The sequence below is a fragment of the Harmonia axyridis genome, chromosome 7, assembly GCF_914767665.1.
Source record: "Harmonia axyridis chromosome 7, icHarAxyr1.1, whole genome shotgun sequence".
NCBI lineage: Eukaryota > Metazoa > Arthropoda > Insecta > Coleoptera > Coccinellidae > Harmonia > Harmonia axyridis.
Genome location: NC_059507.1, coordinates 13,370,811 through 13,390,174, shown reverse-complemented (window position 1 = coordinate 13,390,174; position 19,364 = coordinate 13,370,811). Strand labels below are relative to the sequence as shown.

Sequence of the window (19,364 nt, the reverse complement as noted above, 5' to 3'; positions counted from 1 at the left end):
AAAATTTTTCTTTGATGGAATTTTGAATGTTATAAATGGTTATTATAATTTGTAAACAACTAACAGTTCTTAATGGCTCTGCAGGGTATTTGTTTCATAAATGAAATAATAAAGTATTTGAGTGTTAGACGTTATGGAAAAAGTTCATAAACAATAATCTGAAAATTAAAATGGCAACTGCCAAGACGAGTGGGCGTGATTACCGAACATAACCAATGTCAATGTGTCATTGGTTGCTCTGGTGACAGATAACTCACTGAAGTTCGAAGAAATAGTCACTAGTCACCACTTTCTGATGATGACAGCTATGTTGTTGAAAGGTGCGTCAAACGATAATTAAAAATCAAGTGGACAAGAGTGTAGTCACTTCAGCTTTCGAGTAATCTGAATCACTTATGGTTAAATCCAAAGAATGAAAAGAAATAATTAACAAAAGCAGTTGTTTATTATATCCAGTCTACACTGCTATAAAAGTATAAGTAAATATTTCTCTTGTTCATTATTGTAGATGATTATACAAATAGTTGTAAAATCTATGTAAGAGTTCAACTCCCAATTAGCAGTTTTTATAAGTTTTTGTCAAAATTTCTATATACAAGGGTATCATCATTAGTTAAATAATATTTAATAATAATAGATTTATCATTGTACAAAAATTGTATAAATATAAACACATAAAGAATAATTTAAAGAGGCAATAGATATGCGTTGAATTCAATTTATCGACAGCTTTTCTAACAAATTTAAGGCACTTCAACAAATTCCATAATATTCTGATTAGTATTGTGAGAACATAATTTCAGTTTCCTTTTCTAGAAGGATCCTGCTTTTGCGAAATGAATCTGAAAAACAAAAAAGAATCAATCAAGAGAAAAATTTTGATTCGATTATGATGCTCATGAATTATGGTGTACACGGTAGTCGGACACAATTGAGATATGCAACAGAGTTACAGAGAAAGAATTAAATCTCTCAACTTGCATCAAGCAAAGTTTCGCTTGAAGAAATTATAACAAAAATGAAGGTTAGTCATATTATTTGATTTTTTTCTCACCTTCTTGGACCTGGTATTCGTGAAACAGGTTTTGGTATGCTAGTTGAAGACGTGGGCCTAGGAAGACCACTCCTGAGTGGTCCACTTGGCTTCAGAAACACTCCATCACCAGACATTTTAATCACAGTTGTATCAGTCTGAAAAAATGTATAATAAATCTCAGAACATGATATATCAAAGTATAAGGGCCAGTTGGACCATTTGCCTAATCGGTGATTGAAAATTTAAACATTGATTACATTCTGATTGCACTTGCACCATCTGTCAAATGACGTTTTATGTGGCCTAATCACCGATTACACTAAACAGGAAAATTTGGACGTTTATTTTCCCGATTAGTTTTGAATAAAAACCAGTTGTATGAACTAATTAGCTTTTGTTTTGCCAATTTTGAGAATATTAGTTAAGCTTCGTTATGTCAACTGTAGGTAGCGCTATCAACAAATTAAGATTCTTGTTATTTATTATTTATGAGTTTTGTGCCATTATGTACCTATATATGTATATCTTTCATTATAGTTATGATCTATGGAAGTAATTCTTGTAATTGAAATACCAATAAACTCTCTCTCTATTATAAATATTTGAATTCATTCCAGTAAACGGTTCGTGTTTTGTTTCACGACTTTGCACGATCATACTCGGTTACACATCGCTTTGGATTGGTCAGTATCGGGTTTTAATTAATGTATCCAATCAAAATCAACGGAAAAAGATCGAAATGACAAGTATGACATTGCGGCGCCGCCACGAACTAAAACTAATATTTTTAATTTGGTCGAATGTCATTCCATTCAAAAATTGACGAGTGCATTCATCATGTTTTTAGACATCTTAGTTTTGAACAGACCTAATATCAATTTGACATTAGATCTATGGTTCTGAGCAATTCAAAACGTAGAAACATATGACTTGATACATAACCTGAACATTATTTCTTTATGGAAATAACCTGATGGTGTCACATTGTATGTTTCTGTTAAGATGTCTAAAAACCAGGTGTATGAACTGATTAGCTTTTGTTTTGCCAATTTTGAGAATATTAGTTAAGCTTCGTTATGTCAACTGTAGGTAGCGCTATCAACAAATTAAGATTCTTGTTATTTATTATTTACGAGTTTTGTGCCATTATGTACCTATATGTATATCTTTCATTATAGTTATGATTTATGGAAGTAATTCTTGTAATTGAAATACCAATAAACTCTCTCTATTACAAATATTTGAATTCATTCCACTAAACGGTTCGTGTTTTGTTTCACGACTTTGCACGATCATACTCGGTTACACGTCGCTTTTGATTGGTCAGTATCGGGTTTTAATTAATGTATCCAATCAAAACAACGGAAAAAAGATTGAAATGACAAGTATGACATTGCGGCGCCGCCACGAACTAAAACTAATATTTTCAATTTGGTCGAATGTCATTGCATTCAAAATTTGACGAGTGCATTCACCATGTTTTTATACATCTTGTTTCTGTGTTTGGTTTTGTGAGGAATTTCTGAATTGAAATATAGATTCAGATTCAGATCGTGACTTATCATTCAATGACAATTTATTAAAATAATTTGTAATTTATGTTAACTTTGTCATGACAAGAACAGAGAACATTATAGTAGAAAATTGAGAGTCCTGATTTTTCTTTGATCACCGTCGATATTTTGAAATGTTGCCAAACATATCTCCTGGTTAGCTAAACATTGATTATTATCAATCGGTGCAATCGGTAGAAATTATAAGTATGGATTAGTACTAAACATTGATTACGTAAACAGCGTTTATTTTTTGAATGGTGCAATTGGCCCTTAATATGAATAGGCGGATTGACAAACTTCAAATTTTCTCTAATTATTCAGTGATGTTTATTGAGCACATAAAAGTTTAATATTTTCAATTCGCATACATTTTTTTCAAAAAAGTAAAATTCAAAGAAGCCATCAAAACGTAATTTCAGCCAACAGGCGTCAGTGACGTAACTTGGACGTAACTCCAACAATGGAGTTTCATAAAAGAAAATGGTTTTTTCATTATTAATTAGCCATTTACATACCCCTTGATTCCTAATATTTCTAATTCCATGGTGTTGAGCATTAGGATTTACCGGCGCTAAGTATGTTGTATTTTGTCCCTGTGATGGAGCGTTTATTGGTGGCGCTACAGGCAAATAAGTGTTGACGGGTTTCAAACTGGTGTAAGAGCCTTTCAGACTGGGTTTCATTGTCTTCAAATTGGAGGTGATTGAAGTTGCAGATGGAACTCTCATCTGTGAAATTTTTGGTACGGGAGCATTGAATTTTTGGAGATTACTTGTGGATCCCCTCATTGGCACTTTGCACAAGTTATTTGGGTTGATCACAGTATTGATACTTTTCAGCTTTCGTGCGTCTGAAGGATCCTGGAGAGACACCAAGCTCCTAAAATGAATACCAAATCAAGTTTTGAGTACATCGATAAAAAAAATTAAAAAATAATCAGTAACTATTCTGCTGACATTGAAAACATTATATGTATAAGGTGTGTGAATAAGTCTTTCCCGTTTTTTTTCAAATTTTGAGCCTTTATTGTGAAAAAATGGTTACAAATGAATTATTGAAAGTATTTGCCATCGCTAGCTACAACTTTTCCCCATCTTTCTGGCAACATACGAATCCCGTTGCGAAAAAATTCGACCGGTTTGGCCTCTATCCAGTCATCCACCCATTTTTTGGCTTCCTCGTAGGAATGGAAGTGCTGGTCAGCCAGGCCATGCGTCATCGATCTGAAGAGATGGTAATCAGACGGAGCAATGTCTGGACTATACGGCGGGTGGGGTAGGACTTCCCATTTGAGCGTTTTTAAGTATGTTTTCACCGGCTGTGCAACATGTGGGCGAGCATTGTCATCTTGCAAAATAACTTTGTCGTGCCTGTCGGAGTATTGTGGCCGTTTTTCTCGCAGTGCGCGGCTCAAACGCATCAATTGTCGTCGATAGACCTCGCCTGTAATCCTTTCATTCGGTTTCAGAAGCTCATAGTAAACCACACCTAGCTGGTCCCACCATATACAGAACATGAGCTTGGCGCCATGAATATTTGGCTTGGCCGTCGATGATGATGCATGGCCGGGTAGTCCCCATGATTTTCTTCGCTTCTGATTATCGGAACGGATCCACTTTTCATCGCCAGTCACGATACGATACAGCAAACCCTTTCTTTTATGTCGCTGAAGCAGCTGTTCGCAAGTGAAAAAACGCCGTTCGACGTCTCTCGGCTTCAGTTCGTACGGCACCCAATTTCCTTGCTTTTGGATCATTCCCATGGCTTTCAAACGCTTGGAAATGGTTGTTCGGTCAACTCCCAATGCTTCAGCAAGTTCTTCTTGCGTTTGACACGAATCTTCATCAAGCAAAGTCGCCAATTCTTGATCTTCAAAGATTTGCGGCCGCCCGGAACGCTCCTTGTCTTCCACGTCGAAATCGCCACTCCATAAGCTTCTTGAAGCAACCGATGCGCCTCGGCAGCAGATTTCTTCAAATTGAACCAATAAAATGAAACTTCCCGCAAATGACGTCGACTCGGCTCAAATTTCGACATTTTCACGATTTCAAAAATTTATGATGCGAAAAAATTTCAACTAATGTGTTAGTGTGGAATTGTTGACAGATGAATAAGCTTTGATTATGACATATGTAACCATTAAATACTCGCACAGTATTGGTGGCGCCATCTCTTACAAAAAACGGGAAAGACTTATTCACACACCTGATAATTATATTTTGTGTTTTTACTTTTACCATTATAATAACCTATACAGGGTGTTGAAAAAAAGAATACAAAAAAGTCTCAATAAACATATTAAGTAACAGGGAATATTAGTTAGTTCATTTAATTGATTAAATCAAACAGAATTTTTTTTTACCTTGTTTGCTTCACAGGATTGCTTTCCACTGAATTTTTAGAAAAGGAAGACTTTACACTTTTATATTCATCACTTGACTCCCCAGAATCAGATTGGATCTCCGATGTAACAATAGGTGAAATAATGCTATGTTCCCACATGATTCTATTGAACACCTTTTTAGACCAATTTGGTTTTGGGGTAGACATCACTTGAAGACCTGCAATCAACAATAATATTGCTTATGTTGTAATCAAATGAATCATCATTTTTACCAGTTTTCGTATCTTGATGGAGGGAAAAGGGGTGATCTGAGGCTAGGAGAATATTGAAACTAAAGTCCCAAACAGGAATATGAATACTTTAGAAATTATCTTGTTTATTAAAGCTGAAGATGAGGAAAACTGTTTAGTTTTTGATATTGTGTATTTCGACAACTTGAAAAATAAAAAATAAACCCCTAATTACATTGTACCTTTTTTATGCCTATTTTCATGTCTATTTCTACGCAGAATATCTGCAAACCTTGAAGTTTTTTTTTGAGGTTTTGTTTATGTTTCATTTTTAAGTTTTGAGAGATTAATATCTTTATCATGCAACCAAATGTTACGTGAAATAACAAAAGGCAATAATTATAAATGTTATAAATACTGTCCTTCCTACTTTGAGTGACATTACTCAAAATAGGAAGGGCAGTATTTATAACAGTTATAATTATTGCCTTTTGTTCAATCATACAAAATTTGTGTTGGTCAATCTGTCATTTGAAAAGTTTCAGGAAGATTAGTTCAGTTGAATTTTCAACCCCAAAAATACATGCGCATTTCAAGAATGGACTGTCATGCCCAGATATAGAAGGCCTGGAGTAATGAGAGGTTGATACTAATTATTATATTAATTAACCTCTAAATGTTGGCAATATTTTATAAAAAATACCAACCCAAAAAAGATTCCACTAATATTTCTACTGATAGTTTAATTTTGAAATTAATTTATGATTTAAATCCTTTGGAGTATTCAATTTGACTGATTTGAAGTTGGATAGGTGCCTTAATCACACAGATTTGTCTCAGAGACAAGTGTTGATTACAAGAATGGGGATTACTCGATAATGAATGTTTATTATATTAAGTTTTTTAATAAAAGTAAAACTATAACTCACTTTGTTCCTGTTTTTCAGCGATGGCTTCAATCTCTTCCATATTAAGCATTTTATTTGATCCCTTACTACTGCTTGAAAGAGTCGACATCCGATCTAAACTGTCCGCAGAGCCAATTGAACAATCCAACGATTTCTTAGATCCACCTTTGCTATTGATGCTATCAACCTCCAAATTACTTTCTTTGGAAGCATACCTAGAAAAAAGTACAAGTCAATTAAAATCCATATCCATTCTCGATATGGAACTGCAGATGTACAAAGTTGAAAGACTCCAAGTATTTAGCACGACAACATCTGAATTATAAGATATAAAGAAGAATATAAATATTATACATCAAGAATTTTGAAGAAAAAATAACATTTTTGTCCAAAGCAATGATTAAATAATGATTCCGAAAGAAATTTGACAGATATAATGTTTTTTTTCAAGAGCATTCACTCAATAATGTGAAAGTTACAGAGGCGAATAGAGCCAATTTCTAATATCGCTCTGAGGCACAAAAATTACATTTTGTTGCCACTAGCAATTTCCAGCTTTTCCTTGTTTCTCAAAGAAAAGGTACTTACGTTACTTTTCTCTATATCTAATAATTAAAAAATGCAGTGCTTAATTATCAAAATATGGTCACCCTGTACATCATTCCAAGATTATTATTCGAACATTACCTGTTCAAGTCATTATTGCAGGAATCTTTTAAAACAGTTGTGTTCTTGAAATCTTCCATCGAACTGCTCTTAACAATTGTTTCATTTCTGCTCTTTAAAATACAAGGTCTACTAGATTTTGGAGATTCAAAGGTCATTGTCACATTACGTGCCTCCTCCACATCTTTCGGATCAATTTCGTAAGTGTGATTGCGTCCTAACACTGAACGATTGTAATCAGTCTTTCTGAATGTAGCACTGCTAAGTTTACTGTTTTTTCTAAAGGTTGAATTTTTCTGAAATTGGTTTTGGCCTTCTAAGAAATTGGCATCACAAGCATCATGGTATTCCTCAAAATCCATTATATTAGGAGTTCTTTTATCTGTACAAAAAAATACATCTTTAATACAATAAAAGAAAAAGCAAGTTGGTAATTCTTTTAGACTTCAAACTGCATATTTCAAATACAAAAAGTTACCAGAAATTAGTCATTGAAGCAGAATATATTTATTATTTGCCGTATTTTATTAAAAATATCCCAGACTGAAATTAATGAATAACAGAATGACTACATGAGAATTATTTGTTTAAAATGCCTTACCTTTTTCACAGTCATCCTTCTTATGTACAATATAAGAAGCATCACCTGAACATTTCATCTCGCTTCCATTCAGTTCTATAGATTTCAAAATATCGTCTTGTGAAACTTTGGTTAGGAACTCATCCACATCATTAGTACTATAATTTGATTGCAGAAGAGAAGAAGGTTCTGAACCTTGACTAAGAATTGATGTGGTGAAATCTGTATCACAGATCTGCTTTAAAACTGGATCATTCTTAATTAAACTACTCTCCATCAAATTTGTGAAGGTTGAACTGCACATAGAATTAACGAGACTAGGAAGAGACTCATTTTGAAAAGTATCTTCATTTTCAAGAGATGCAGCAATTCTATCAAAGTAATGACTTGTAACTGATTGTGTCAAATCAAATTCTAAAGGTTTCATTTGTGAATGTTCTACAGATGTTTTACTCAATGGAGATTCAGGGGAACTTGATCTGTTTATTGGTTCATTGTCACTAAAAAATTCCTGATTATATTTTTCAATACTTGGTCTGATGAACTTTCGTTTAGGCCTAGTAAATGTTTGTGTATTGATATACTTTGAGCTACTCTCCTTTGAGCATATGTCTTGGGTTAGGTCTTTGACCAGATAATCATTTAAGGTATCAGTCTGCTGTTTTATGAAATTATCTACTTTTGTGTCTATTTTATGACCTTTCATTGATTCATACAACCTGAAATGAATCAAGATTAGTTTGCTTTTCTGTAGAATTCCCAGTGATTCATCAAAATTGAATTAGTAATTATGTTGATTACAATAACACTCTGAACTAGAGAAAAGGAATGAAAATATTATGATTCAACCAATATTTATAATATTCTGAAGGAGTACATACCAAGTTTCATCATTATCGAATATTATCTGACTCACATCAATAATATTGACCTCATTCATATTGTCTGGAATTTGTGCGAGCAATTCTGAATTGCAACTGCTCTCCTTGAATTCACCAAATAGAGAAGAATTTTTAATTTCAATGAATGACGTTTCTTTTTTGAGATTCAATACCTTTCAAATGACTGAAATATTTGCACTAAAATTTAACTAAGATATATAACGAGCATAATAAATAACATTAATCACCGCACTCACCAAGGGAATTAAATTTAGAACACACAAATTTAGAATTTAAAATTAACAAAGATTTTTCTGTAAAACGGTTTCTCATAAAAAATTAGTTCATGGAACACTAGACAACATACTGTTGAGATTTGGATTGCGAGATGAACAAAATTTATCATTCGAGATATCATCTGAAAGTTTCAGACATAAATTTATATTTCAGAATCATACAACATCATATAATTAACAAATTTTAGTAATTCGTTAATTGAATTACCCACACAAAACTAGTTCCCTTTATTTCTATCTATTTTCTATTTTGAGATGAATCCACAGAATTTGCAACGTGACAGTTGAATCATAGAGATAAGATCTTATTGCGAATCTGTGATTATATGCGTAATCAAAGACAAACCCGCTAATTGATAAATAATCATTTACATTATCATTTATATATCAAACTCGGATTCGATACCGGTACTGGTTTATACCACAGAATTCTAAATTTCTAATAAGATATATCTGGCATAGATATTTTCTTATATCCCTAACCCCACACATCAAACGTAATTAAACCGGGAAGTTGATGATTTTTTTCTGTTTTTTTTTAATATTAAAAAATTATCAATGCTGAGGTACCTTTACAGATTGTATTAGGGAGACAGGGAGTTATATGTTAGGAAGTCCTATCGCAGAATATACAGATCATGGATAATTTTGTTATTCCACCTTCGCCAAATTGGTATAATTCACATATTTTAGCTTGTGCTTCAGATAATACATTAGTATACGGATCAAAAAACGAAGTGGTTATCATTCATCCAACCATAGGTGATGAATCTCCTAAGATCGATATTTTACCAGATGATGGCTCCAATCATAAGTGGGAATAATCATTAATATTATTGTGAAATTAATGGTAATTAATCTCATTTTTAGGATAGTTTCTGTAGATGTTAATCCAAAATGGAATTCCCCAAATAAATGGATATTATCTTCTTGGGATGACAAACTTGTTAAAATATGGGATATGAAGTTATTGCAGTGGAAGAAATGCAGCCCACCCTATAAGGGAGAGAAAGATAACTTAGTTGCAGCAATGTTCTTGAGTGAGGAAAGAATGTTGAGTGTTACAGAAGCTGGAATTCTTGTAATTTGTAATATACATCAACTTAAATTCACCCACATAAATCATTTATTTTCTTATAAACTTTCTATAACATGTATGGCACCTTGTCCACATTCATCTAATATAGTAGCATTAGGTGCAAAAACTGGACTTATAATTGTCATTGACCTCAAGAGTGAGTATTGTGAATTAAATATTAAAATTGCCATATATCTTAATTATAAAAAAACTATTTGTCATTTCTTATTTTCACATAATCTAATCTAATTTACAGAAAATGGTCATATTACACACACATTAAGAGGACACTATGAAGACGTAACGTCACTTTCTTGGTGTCCAGCTCCAGTAAATATATTTCCTGAAAAGCCTGCATCACTTTTGTTAAGTAAAAATAGAAAGAATAACACTGATACAGAAAATGATACCATATCTAAGATGAAAAAAGATGACAATCTTAATGGAGCACCGAATAATGAAGATGTAGAGGAAAAAAACCATTTACTTAAAAAAAAAGAAGACTTATTGAGAGAAGTTGAAAGGAGATTAGCTGAAAGTATATCTGAAAATTCAAAGCAAGGACAAGATCTGGAAAATAAGCCTTGTGAAAGTGGTGAACCTATTATTTATGAACCACAAAAAGAGTTTTCAGTTTCTTGTGAAGTAGTGGAAAAACCAAAGATCGAAGATTCATATGTAAAACTGAAAAACTCAACTTCCGAAGAAATTGAATCTATTATGGGGAAAACAAAGAAAGATTTGTCAGGTTCTTGTGTACCAATTAAACCTTTCATTGATGAAACTGAGAAGAAAAATGAAATTTGTGAAGCAGGTGAATCTGTTATAGAAAAACTAGATGAAAAAGTATCAACATCTTGTGAAACAGTTGAACCTTTGGTAGAGGAACCAAAGAAGGAAGTATCAACATCTTTTGAAACAGTTGAATCAGTGGTAGAGGAACCAAAGAAGGAAGTATCAACATCTTGTGAAACAGTTGAATCAGTGGTAGAGGAACCAAAGAAGGAAGTATCAACATCTTGTGAAACAGTTGAATCAGTGGTAGAGGAACCAAAGAAGGAAGTATCAACATCTTGCGTAACAGTTGAACCTATGTTAGAGAAATCAGAGAAGGAGTTGTCAGCTTCTTCTGAACCAGTTGGTGTGAAAGAGGAACCAAAGAAAGAGTTACCAGCATCTTGTGAAACAGTTGAGGTTGTGGCAGATGAACCAGAGATAGAATTATCAGCTTCTAGTAAACCATTTGAACCATTAAAGGAGGAACAGATAAAGGAATTGCCTGATTCCTGTGAACACATTGAACCACTGAATGAGAAATTATTAGAAACTCCAACAACTTCTTGTAATGAAGTTGTAAAAAAAACCCATACTAAAACTGTTGAAATGAATGGGAATGTACCACAAAGAGATCTGATGTTAGCTTCTTGTTCAAAGGACCGGTGAGTTCAATGTAAAGAATCTGTAAAATTAAGAAGTGTTATTTATTTGAAGGCATAAAAAGGATAAAATCCTTCTTTGTCCTTGTCCTAGAACTTGTACAGTCTTAGAAATTCCAATATCATTTTTATTTTTTCTTAATAGGCTATTGGACACTATAAAAATATTACCTCATTTATTGATAACACTATGCATTAATTTGACCTGAAAAAGTTTTCATAATACTTTTGATACTTGACCTGATTCCCAATTAATAAATATTTTCAATATTTTGGAGAAATTTAATTTTTTGTTGTAGTAAAATCATTATATGGAGAGCAAGAGATGATGGAAAGACGTTATGTTCTTTTAAGCTATCAGACAAAAAACCTTATTTTAATAGAAATAAAAAAAATTCCAGTCCATCTTGGCGTACCTTGAAATGGGTAAACCCGTTTTATTTTCTGATTACCACAAATAAAGGGGAAGTCCTAAAATATCATCTACCTGATCAACCAAAGTGAGTGTTAAATTTGTGCGAGTGAACCAAATCTAATTTATTATTTATTTTAGTGCACAAAAGGAATATACACTCGTTCACAATGAACATGTTGGCTTTATTTTTGCACTAGCTGCCCATGTACCTATTTTAACAGTAGATAACTGGTTTGCTGACCATGAAGTAAAATTTTGGACCTTCTCACATGATATGTATCTCTTGAATACGATTTTAAACTCCAGGACAAATCACTTATTATCTATAGAAACGTTTTGTGCGCTTGTGAATTGTATGACTTGGTGTCCTATGGATCCCAATAGGTAATTTTCTTTCTTATTTGTTATAACAGAATACAATATTTTTTTTTTACAGAATAGCCTTAGGTTTGTCTAATGGAAGTATAAAAATTTGGAATACAAATAGCTCTTCTCCTAAATTTTTTACACCATCAAATTACTCCGCCAAGATTTATGGAAAAATTACCAATTTAGAGTGGAATCCCAAAAATGAATTGTTGATTGCTTTCAGTACAGAAGAAGGCACTGTGAGTATATGAACAGGTCAACTTTTATTAATTAAATAAATGGTATGACCAGAAAGTTAAACTTTAATAACAACATTTAATGATGTTTATTATTTCTAATAATAACACCATGAATTTCAAAGGGGCGAATTGAAAAAATTTCTCAAAAAAGTTTTCGTCATAAAGTTCTATTCATAATAGTTTAGGAGTTATGTATATACATATTCCAATATAATGAATATAACTGTGTACAACGTGCTAGTGTTTCAAACAGAAAGCCAGGGTTCCAATCTACGGGAGAGCAAATTCTCGTTTGGTTAGTAGACGTCTGTTTTATTATTTAAGTCAATTCAATTAAGAATATCATATGAAAAATTACATATTAATTTCTGCAACTCTATTTTAGATATTAATTATTTCATTGCTGTGTTTCAATAACTTTCCATTTTTTTAGATTGGCATCATCAATACGAACAATAAGCAAAGAGCTACTTGGTTCAAGCAGTATTTCTCAAGTGCTATTCACAACATTCAGTGGGCACCTTATAAAGATAAAACTTGTTTGTATGTCTTAGGGAAAGGAAATTTAATGATTTTCGATGCAGATCAACCAAAAGAAGGTATTCACAATAAATATATCCATAAATTTTTGAAAGTCAGGATGCTCTATATTCGATGAATGAAAGTAATAGTGATTATTATGTTTTAGATCCGCTCAAAATTCTAATAAAGTTGGATATTGTACCTTATTATTTCTCTTGGAAACTTGACATGTCGTTGATGCTGGTATCACATGCCTGTGGAGAAATTGCTTTCCTCGATTCCAATTTGGAGATTAAAGCTTCATATTATAATACAAAAAAAATGTCTCTTATAAAGTGGCATCCAGATTCAGAAAAATCTTGTTCTGCTAGGTCATTCTGGGTTGCAGCAGCTCTGGAGAATGTTGTATACCTCTTTGATTTTGCAGAAGTGGCAGAAAATAATGGTGAGAATTTATATTGCCTTAATGCACTAGGCCTTTTTTTGAGCCCGACAGTCTATACTTGCTTTACGGAAAAATCTCACACCATTCCATACATTTCAATGGATGTTGGTATGGGTATCCTGGATGGAACTTAGATAGTCCCATACGAATTTCAGCTCGAAATGTTTTTAGGAGTGAAGGATATAATGTACATCATTTATTTTCACTCCCAACTATGCATTGTTTGTCAGAATCTTTTGCATTCATTCACAGGTACTCTTAACATTGATGAGGCGATGAAAAGAAAAATTGAACTACATTACAGTACTGTAAAGGAGATAGCTTGGAATCCCTTCAATGGTGATCAATTAGTAACTGCTGGGGACGATGGAATGGCTTATGTAATTTTCAATATTTCCTTCTTGTTATTTTTATATAATTATAGATTAAAATCATTACACAACAACGTTACTGAATATTAACAAAAAATTTATATGAAAATGTTTTAGGTTTTGAATGCCACAGATGGGACAATATTGGCATCTTATTATGATAGAAATAGAAGATTCCAACCAATCAAAGCAATTATGTGGAGTCCTGTAGAGGAAGATCTTTTAATAATGGCAGTGTCAAGAACTGCTACTTTGATAGGATGGAAGTCAAAGGATAATATTGGAGCTCCTAGTAGTGGTAAAATCTAGATTCAAAAATGAAATTTTTCCTGAAAACAGTGAACCATAATATGATGATTTTCATTTTTTCTTTGTAGAGGTTTTAAAAGAGTGTCAAGATCATCTTAAAAATATAAAAAAGAGCAATGGTTCGCCAAAAGAATTCGATGCATCGAAAAAAATTTTAAAAGCAGCTAAATATGTTATATTACCCAGTATCACAGGTACACCGAACGAAAAGGATGAAGATAGTGCAAGATTTCTTTTTGAAATTTTAGATGAGACAGTATATAATCGTACCATAGATAACCCATCTAATATTCAAAAATTATTTGGAAAAAAGGATGATATATTGCTTCTACTGAACTCCACTGGTAAGTGATAACTAGTTTAACCTAATTCTAGAAATAATAATACAGCGATTTTCACGACATGAAAAATCAATTCATTGAGAATATATTTTTTTAAAGGTGAAATCAAAGTTTATCTATTAAGCTGCAAAGTTGTCAATAAAGTCTGGTGGCAGTCTTATAAGAAAATACAAGAAATATATGGCATATTCCGTCACAACTAGGAAAAGCATCAGTTTTGAATTGAAAAAAAATTTTAGTTTTCAAGTTTAAAAAATTCCACTTGCAAAGAGTGAACAACTTTGGTTTCGTGTCTTTCGTTCTGTGCGTTCACAAATCCTTTTGATAGTCATGTTAGCATGCACTAACATGAAATACCCGGGATCTTGATATCTCTTGTTCTACCGGTCGGAATTTTATATTAATAATCGTATTAGGTCATTAGTAGTAGAAATGTGAGCTCTTTCTTATATTTTGTTTGTTGCTCATGAGCTAACCTGAAATTACTGTGTTGATGAAATTTGGAATGGGTATTCAAGTTAGGACAGAAATAGTTGATACCTTTTAATTTTCATCAATAACTAGTAATTATAAATTTTGACATTTCGAATTTTCAGAAAAAACTCATTTGGATAAAGGTAGATTGGAGTCTGCAGCTACAGTATCTGTCTTCAAAGGTGATTTACAGATTCATATTATTGAAGCGATTCAACAGCGTAGAGTGACCCCCCTTTTGATTTCACTTGCTCCATCAGTATCCACAAGGTATATATTTAAGGATGTGCTCAAAATGCTATTATATTATATTAGAAGTTTTATAAAGGAAAGGATTAATTTTTTCAACTTAATTTTTGGCATTGTGATAGTCATCATCATTAATTTATTTTGAATTTTTTTAAGCTTATGGCAAAAAGCTTGTGAAACATATGCTAGTCAACTTAGTAGTAGATCAGATGCAGATCCTCTGGAGGTAGTACTCTATTTCTTGTCATCTCAGAAAATCGAAGAAGCCATTGAATATCTTTGTGAAAAAGAAATGTTCAAAGAAGCCTTAGCTTTGGTTAAATCTAGATTACCTTCTGACAGTGTCATTATTAAGGATATTATTAAGAGATGGGCTAAGTACTGTGCACAATGTGGAAATTTGGAAATAGCAGCCATTTGGTGAGCTCATAAAAATTAACTAATAATGAAAGTGAGAAGTATTAAAAACAAAGTAATATAAAGGAGGAGTAATGAAAACTCCACATTAGATGATACCAACTGAATGAAATGTAATTTATTTTTCAGTTACATAAAACTAGGAAAATACGAAGAAGCTGTCAAACTTTTGATGAGAAGAAATGATGTTGGCATACTTGGATTTGCTTATGATCTAGCTGAAATAACAGAAAATACTAGTTTGAAAAAATTTTGTCGTTTCCGATATAACGCATTCTCCAAAAATGACAGGATTGATATTGAGAAAAGCAATAAATTGCTTGAAGAGGATGGTAATACTTTCGGAGGTAACTTCACGAGTATTTCTATGTCGGGAACTACTGATGATTGGTCAATAAAATATGTATTATTTTACAAATTTATATCTCCTTCAAAATAGACGCCGACAAATAAGCCAATCAAAACTTTTTTAAATCTATCTAATCTTTATAATGAATTATCAAAAATGATGATTCACTTTTATGTGATCAATTCTCAGTACTTTTTAAATAGAAGGTATCATGTGCTGTTTGCCTTTTTTAAATTATGTAATTCTAATATAACTTAACTAATTTTTTTGCTACTGAATTCAGTTTGGAAACTTTTTCATTCTTTTGATATTTTAGGAGATGAAAACAATACAAAAGAAGGGATACAAGAGAAAATCGTAAATGGAGATGTCAAAATTAATGGTAAAGAATGTAATGTTGATGAGGTAATACATTCTGAAACAAAAAATGAAGAACCAATAGAAATAAATAATTCTGTGGATATAGAAGCAGTAACAAGTACTCATGATGAAGTGAATGATGAGAAAAAAATAACAAGAAAAGAAAATACGAACATCAATGGCGAAGAAAGTGTTGAAGATGTAAAACACTCTAAAATAAAAATTGAGGAAGTAGTAGAGATAAGTAATTCAGTTGACCAAGAAGCAGTAACAAGTACTCATAACAAAGTAAATGAAGAAAAATTAACTGAAATTAATGATGAAGAACGTATTGGAGAAATAATACAATCTGAAACAAAAATTGAAGAAGTAATCGAGATCAAAAATTCAGTGGATAAAGAAGCAGTAACAATTACTCATGATGAATTAAATAAAGAGAAACAACACGCAAAAAATGGACATACAGAAGTCAATGATGAAGAAAAGATTGTTGAGATGATAAAACAATCTCAAACAATGACCGAAGAAGCAGTAGAGATAAATAATACACTTGATACTCCAACATTAGATGAAGCAAAGAATACTCATGAGGTAAATGAATCTGAAGGAGAATCATAAAAATACTGATTAGATATAGCAGTGTGGCCATTTTCGAACTGATATTTTTTTTATTAGGAAGATGATTTTTTAATTTATATTGTTAGTATTGTGATTTATAATAAGGAGTATGGATGATTACTTCAAGTAAAATAATTTGACAATCAGAAATTCATATTCGTTTAGTTTTATTAACTTGATTACAGTATAATGTTTTTATCTCAGGAATAAATTTTCTTTTATATATATTTGCTTTTTCTCTAATTTTTTGGTTCAAAAATAATTCATCCAATTTGATGACGAACATATCACAAGTCTGATCTCGAATTGATTCTCAAATGTTCACAAATGCCTGGAAAATTTCGAGATCTTCTTCTGAAGAAAGTTTGAATTCTTGTTCAGCAGGTACAAAGAACACTCTTCCAGGGACCAATTCTCTATTTTCAGATGTTCCTTTACCAGAGGTAACAACTAGGATACTAGCACTCTTCCTTTTTATTAGAGCATGTTGATTAGTTTGACCTGGAATCTGAAAACATAATTTTTTAATCTTGTGCATTTCAAAATGCAATCCATTCAGTATGATAGGATGAAACACTTTTACTATGTGTTGAAGATGAGAAAAGTGTTAATGAGTTATAACGGTTGCAAAAGAATACATTTACTCAATTAACCTGCGAAGTTACATGCCATAAAATCATAGAATTACATATAGGACTTTCAACACAATGGCATAAATCAATTTTTAGAACAATGTTCTTGGGAAAACTAAGAAGGCATATAAAAATAATAAAATCAAGCATGGAAGATTCGAATTTTTCTTTTTTGATATACAAATCAAAGGATTAAGAAATCAGAAAAACTTGATAATTTTTTTCCTGTTAAAAGCTACATAGCTGAATTTTTGATAACTCACTTCCTAGATAAACTTTATATGACGATCTGTTTATGTGTGCCCACTGAAACCTTTGAACAAATGAGCAAAAAAACTGTCACAAAGTGCTTTCTTGTAAGCTACTTTAGTTTTTGATTGAAGAAACTTATATAACAAATCATTTTCACCTTTATATGAGCTACAGCGAAATCAGGTACTGGAGGTTGAAATACGTAGGTATAAGTGTCTTCAACGCAAGGCCAAAATATTTTATCTTCAGGTGGTGTACACTGATAAGTTAGCATTGATACAAGTGTGTCAACATCAATCAATTTTGGGGTTAATCCTGCTCGAACAACATTATCAGAACAGGCCATACATTCAACACAATCTAAAATTATAATCACAAATTGTTATTTAAGACAAAAAAAGGTTTGTTTTGTAGGTACTATTCTTATCGATGAATTTTACCTCCACAAAGATAAGCATGTGGCTCACATTCTGCCAAATAAATCGCTTCTCCAGGATTTAGCTTTATATGGTTCAAAAAGTAAACCATAAATATACCTACATCACCAGGAAACTGTTTGCTGAGTCGTTGAATAAGTTCCACATTTTCAAAACATTTTTGATGTTCACCTGTAAAAATTTTTTTTACTTTTGTATTTGATAAAAAGCCCTAGCACAGTTTGAAAGTTATGAAAATTGAACTATTCGAAATTTTAGTTAACTATTCATTTTGTATAAATAAAAAATGGATTTGTTGAAATAGTTTCAGCCTGTGCACAAACTTACTTTTAATTTTTGATATCCTATCAATCAAGTTGTTCACCTCTTCCTCAACTTTTTCCTTTGGCTGTTGTAAAACTGAGCGTATAGCAGATTTGACCAATTGAAAATCATCATCGGTATTTACATCTTGCATAAGATTTTTCAGTTCTGGAACAGCTAAATTCTTTCTATTATCTCCTAATTCTTATTAAATGAGAGTAGTAGATATTATTTACAGTAACTAACTGATTAATGAAAATGGTAGTTTAGCATGTATTCAATTTAAAAATGTATACCTATATTTGATATGAAAATCAAATAAATTGTTCATATTAAAAAATTCTATTCATTTAAAATTCTCTTCTCATGATATCAATTTTTTTAAATAATAAATTGGTAGCCAGTGTGCCAAAATGAAATAGAAAGTTATAGTCAGCCTTAATGAAAAAATTGTCTTTAATATAATAACAAGGCAATAGAAATTCATTTTCATTTCATCATTCGAGTTTATAATTAATTATCAAGTATTGGTGATCACCTTGCAAGAATGCCTTAATTTCACAAACTGGTCTAAATCCACATAAAGCCTCAAAAGGTGTAAGAGCTATTGCCATTTCTGGTTTATAATTAGGGTCTTTATAGATGTCTGGTTGTTTAGCATGCAATTCTTCGGCTAATTTCTGGTAGACAGAACAACATAAAACATGAATGGAATACAGGACACAATACAATAAAACACCTGATTACCTTTGATGGATGTGCTTGAATTGATAAAGCTTTATTTATAGAAAGTATTTTGAATAAAAAAGGTAGCTGATTTCCAAATTTATCTGTAACATTTTTACCCAATACTGAAGGATCCTTAATGATCACATTTTGAAGAAGTTGATTGCCTTGTTTTACTTTGGAAGGTACGCTAGGGTGACATCCCATCCATAATTCAGCATAAGGAGTTTCCTTTTCGATCTTGTTTTTAGGTTGTGCAGATTTCAAAAATTCAGCTACCTTGCTTTCTTTTCCACGTTTGCCCCATTCATAATTCTGAACTCCACAAATTAATTCCATATTAGGATATAAAGTTTGAAAAAATAATTTCGGAAATTCGTATGGTCGAACAAAAAATTTGATTACGTACACAAAAAAATTAGAAATGTAATTTCACATTATTCCAAATTTGATAACTTTTCAGTGATAACCTACGACTTTCATAATTTGACGTTTCTTATTTTGTGTTTACATAAACATGTTATG

The 19,364-nt window shown here is 31.9% G+C and overlaps 3 protein-coding genes across 6 annotated transcripts; 1 reads left to right on the top strand and 2 right to left on the bottom strand.

Moving 5' to 3' along the window:
- Positions 1 to 426: 426 nt before the first annotated feature.
- On the bottom strand, positions 427 to 8,799 carry LOC123684242. Of its 3 annotated transcripts, none has more exons than XM_045623422.1 (10): positions 8,459 to 8,757; positions 8,202 to 8,410; positions 7,342 to 8,039; positions 6,762 to 7,122; positions 6,096 to 6,289; positions 5,209 to 5,250; positions 4,955 to 5,153; positions 3,108 to 3,471; positions 1,055 to 1,191; positions 427 to 842 (listed from the first exon to the last, which is right to left on the bottom strand). In XM_045623422.1, exons 2-10 carry the CDS (start codon positions 8,258 to 8,260, stop codon positions 800 to 802), a joined length of 2,097 nt encoding a protein of 698 aa, XP_045479378.1. In that variant the 5' UTR covers positions 8,261 to 8,410; positions 8,459 to 8,757; the 3' UTR covers positions 427 to 799. The 3 variants fall into 3 exon arrangements, with proteins under 3 accessions (XP_045479378.1, XP_045479377.1, XP_045479379.1); XM_045623421.1 differs by having other exon boundaries at positions 8,202 to 8,399; XM_045623423.1 differs by lacking the exon at positions 5,209 to 5,250 and having other exon boundaries at positions 8,202 to 8,399; positions 8,459 to 8,799.
- Positions 8,800 to 8,970: 171 nt separating this feature from the next.
- Positions 8,971 to 16,714, top strand: LOC123684241. Of its 2 annotated transcripts, none has more exons than XM_045623420.1 (15): positions 8,971 to 9,311; positions 9,368 to 9,732; positions 9,832 to 11,014; positions 11,311 to 11,511; positions 11,565 to 11,810; positions 11,863 to 12,034; positions 12,468 to 12,633; positions 12,723 to 13,001; positions 13,254 to 13,381; positions 13,490 to 13,670; positions 13,750 to 14,025; positions 14,619 to 14,766; positions 14,902 to 15,165; positions 15,292 to 15,494; positions 15,828 to 16,714. In XM_045623420.1, exons 1-15 carry the CDS (start codon positions 9,136 to 9,138, stop codon positions 16,487 to 16,489), a joined length of 4,650 nt encoding a protein of 1,549 aa, XP_045479376.1. In that variant the 5' UTR covers positions 8,971 to 9,135; the 3' UTR covers positions 16,490 to 16,714. The 2 variants fall into 2 exon arrangements, with proteins under 2 accessions (XP_045479376.1, XP_045479375.1); XM_045623419.1 differs by having other exon boundaries at positions 15,292 to 15,509.
- On the bottom strand, positions 16,640 to 19,359 carry LOC123684248 (mannose-6-phosphate isomerase). Its single transcript, XM_045623433.1, has 6 exons — positions 18,861 to 19,359; positions 18,652 to 18,793; positions 18,138 to 18,290; positions 17,814 to 17,981; positions 17,531 to 17,733; positions 16,640 to 16,997 (listed from the first exon to the last, which is right to left on the bottom strand). Exons 1-6 carry the CDS (start codon positions 19,176 to 19,178, stop codon positions 16,803 to 16,805), a joined length of 1,179 nt encoding a protein of 392 aa, XP_045479389.1. The 5' UTR covers positions 19,179 to 19,359; the 3' UTR covers positions 16,640 to 16,802.
- Between the last annotated feature and the right edge of the window lie 5 nt (positions 19,360 to 19,364).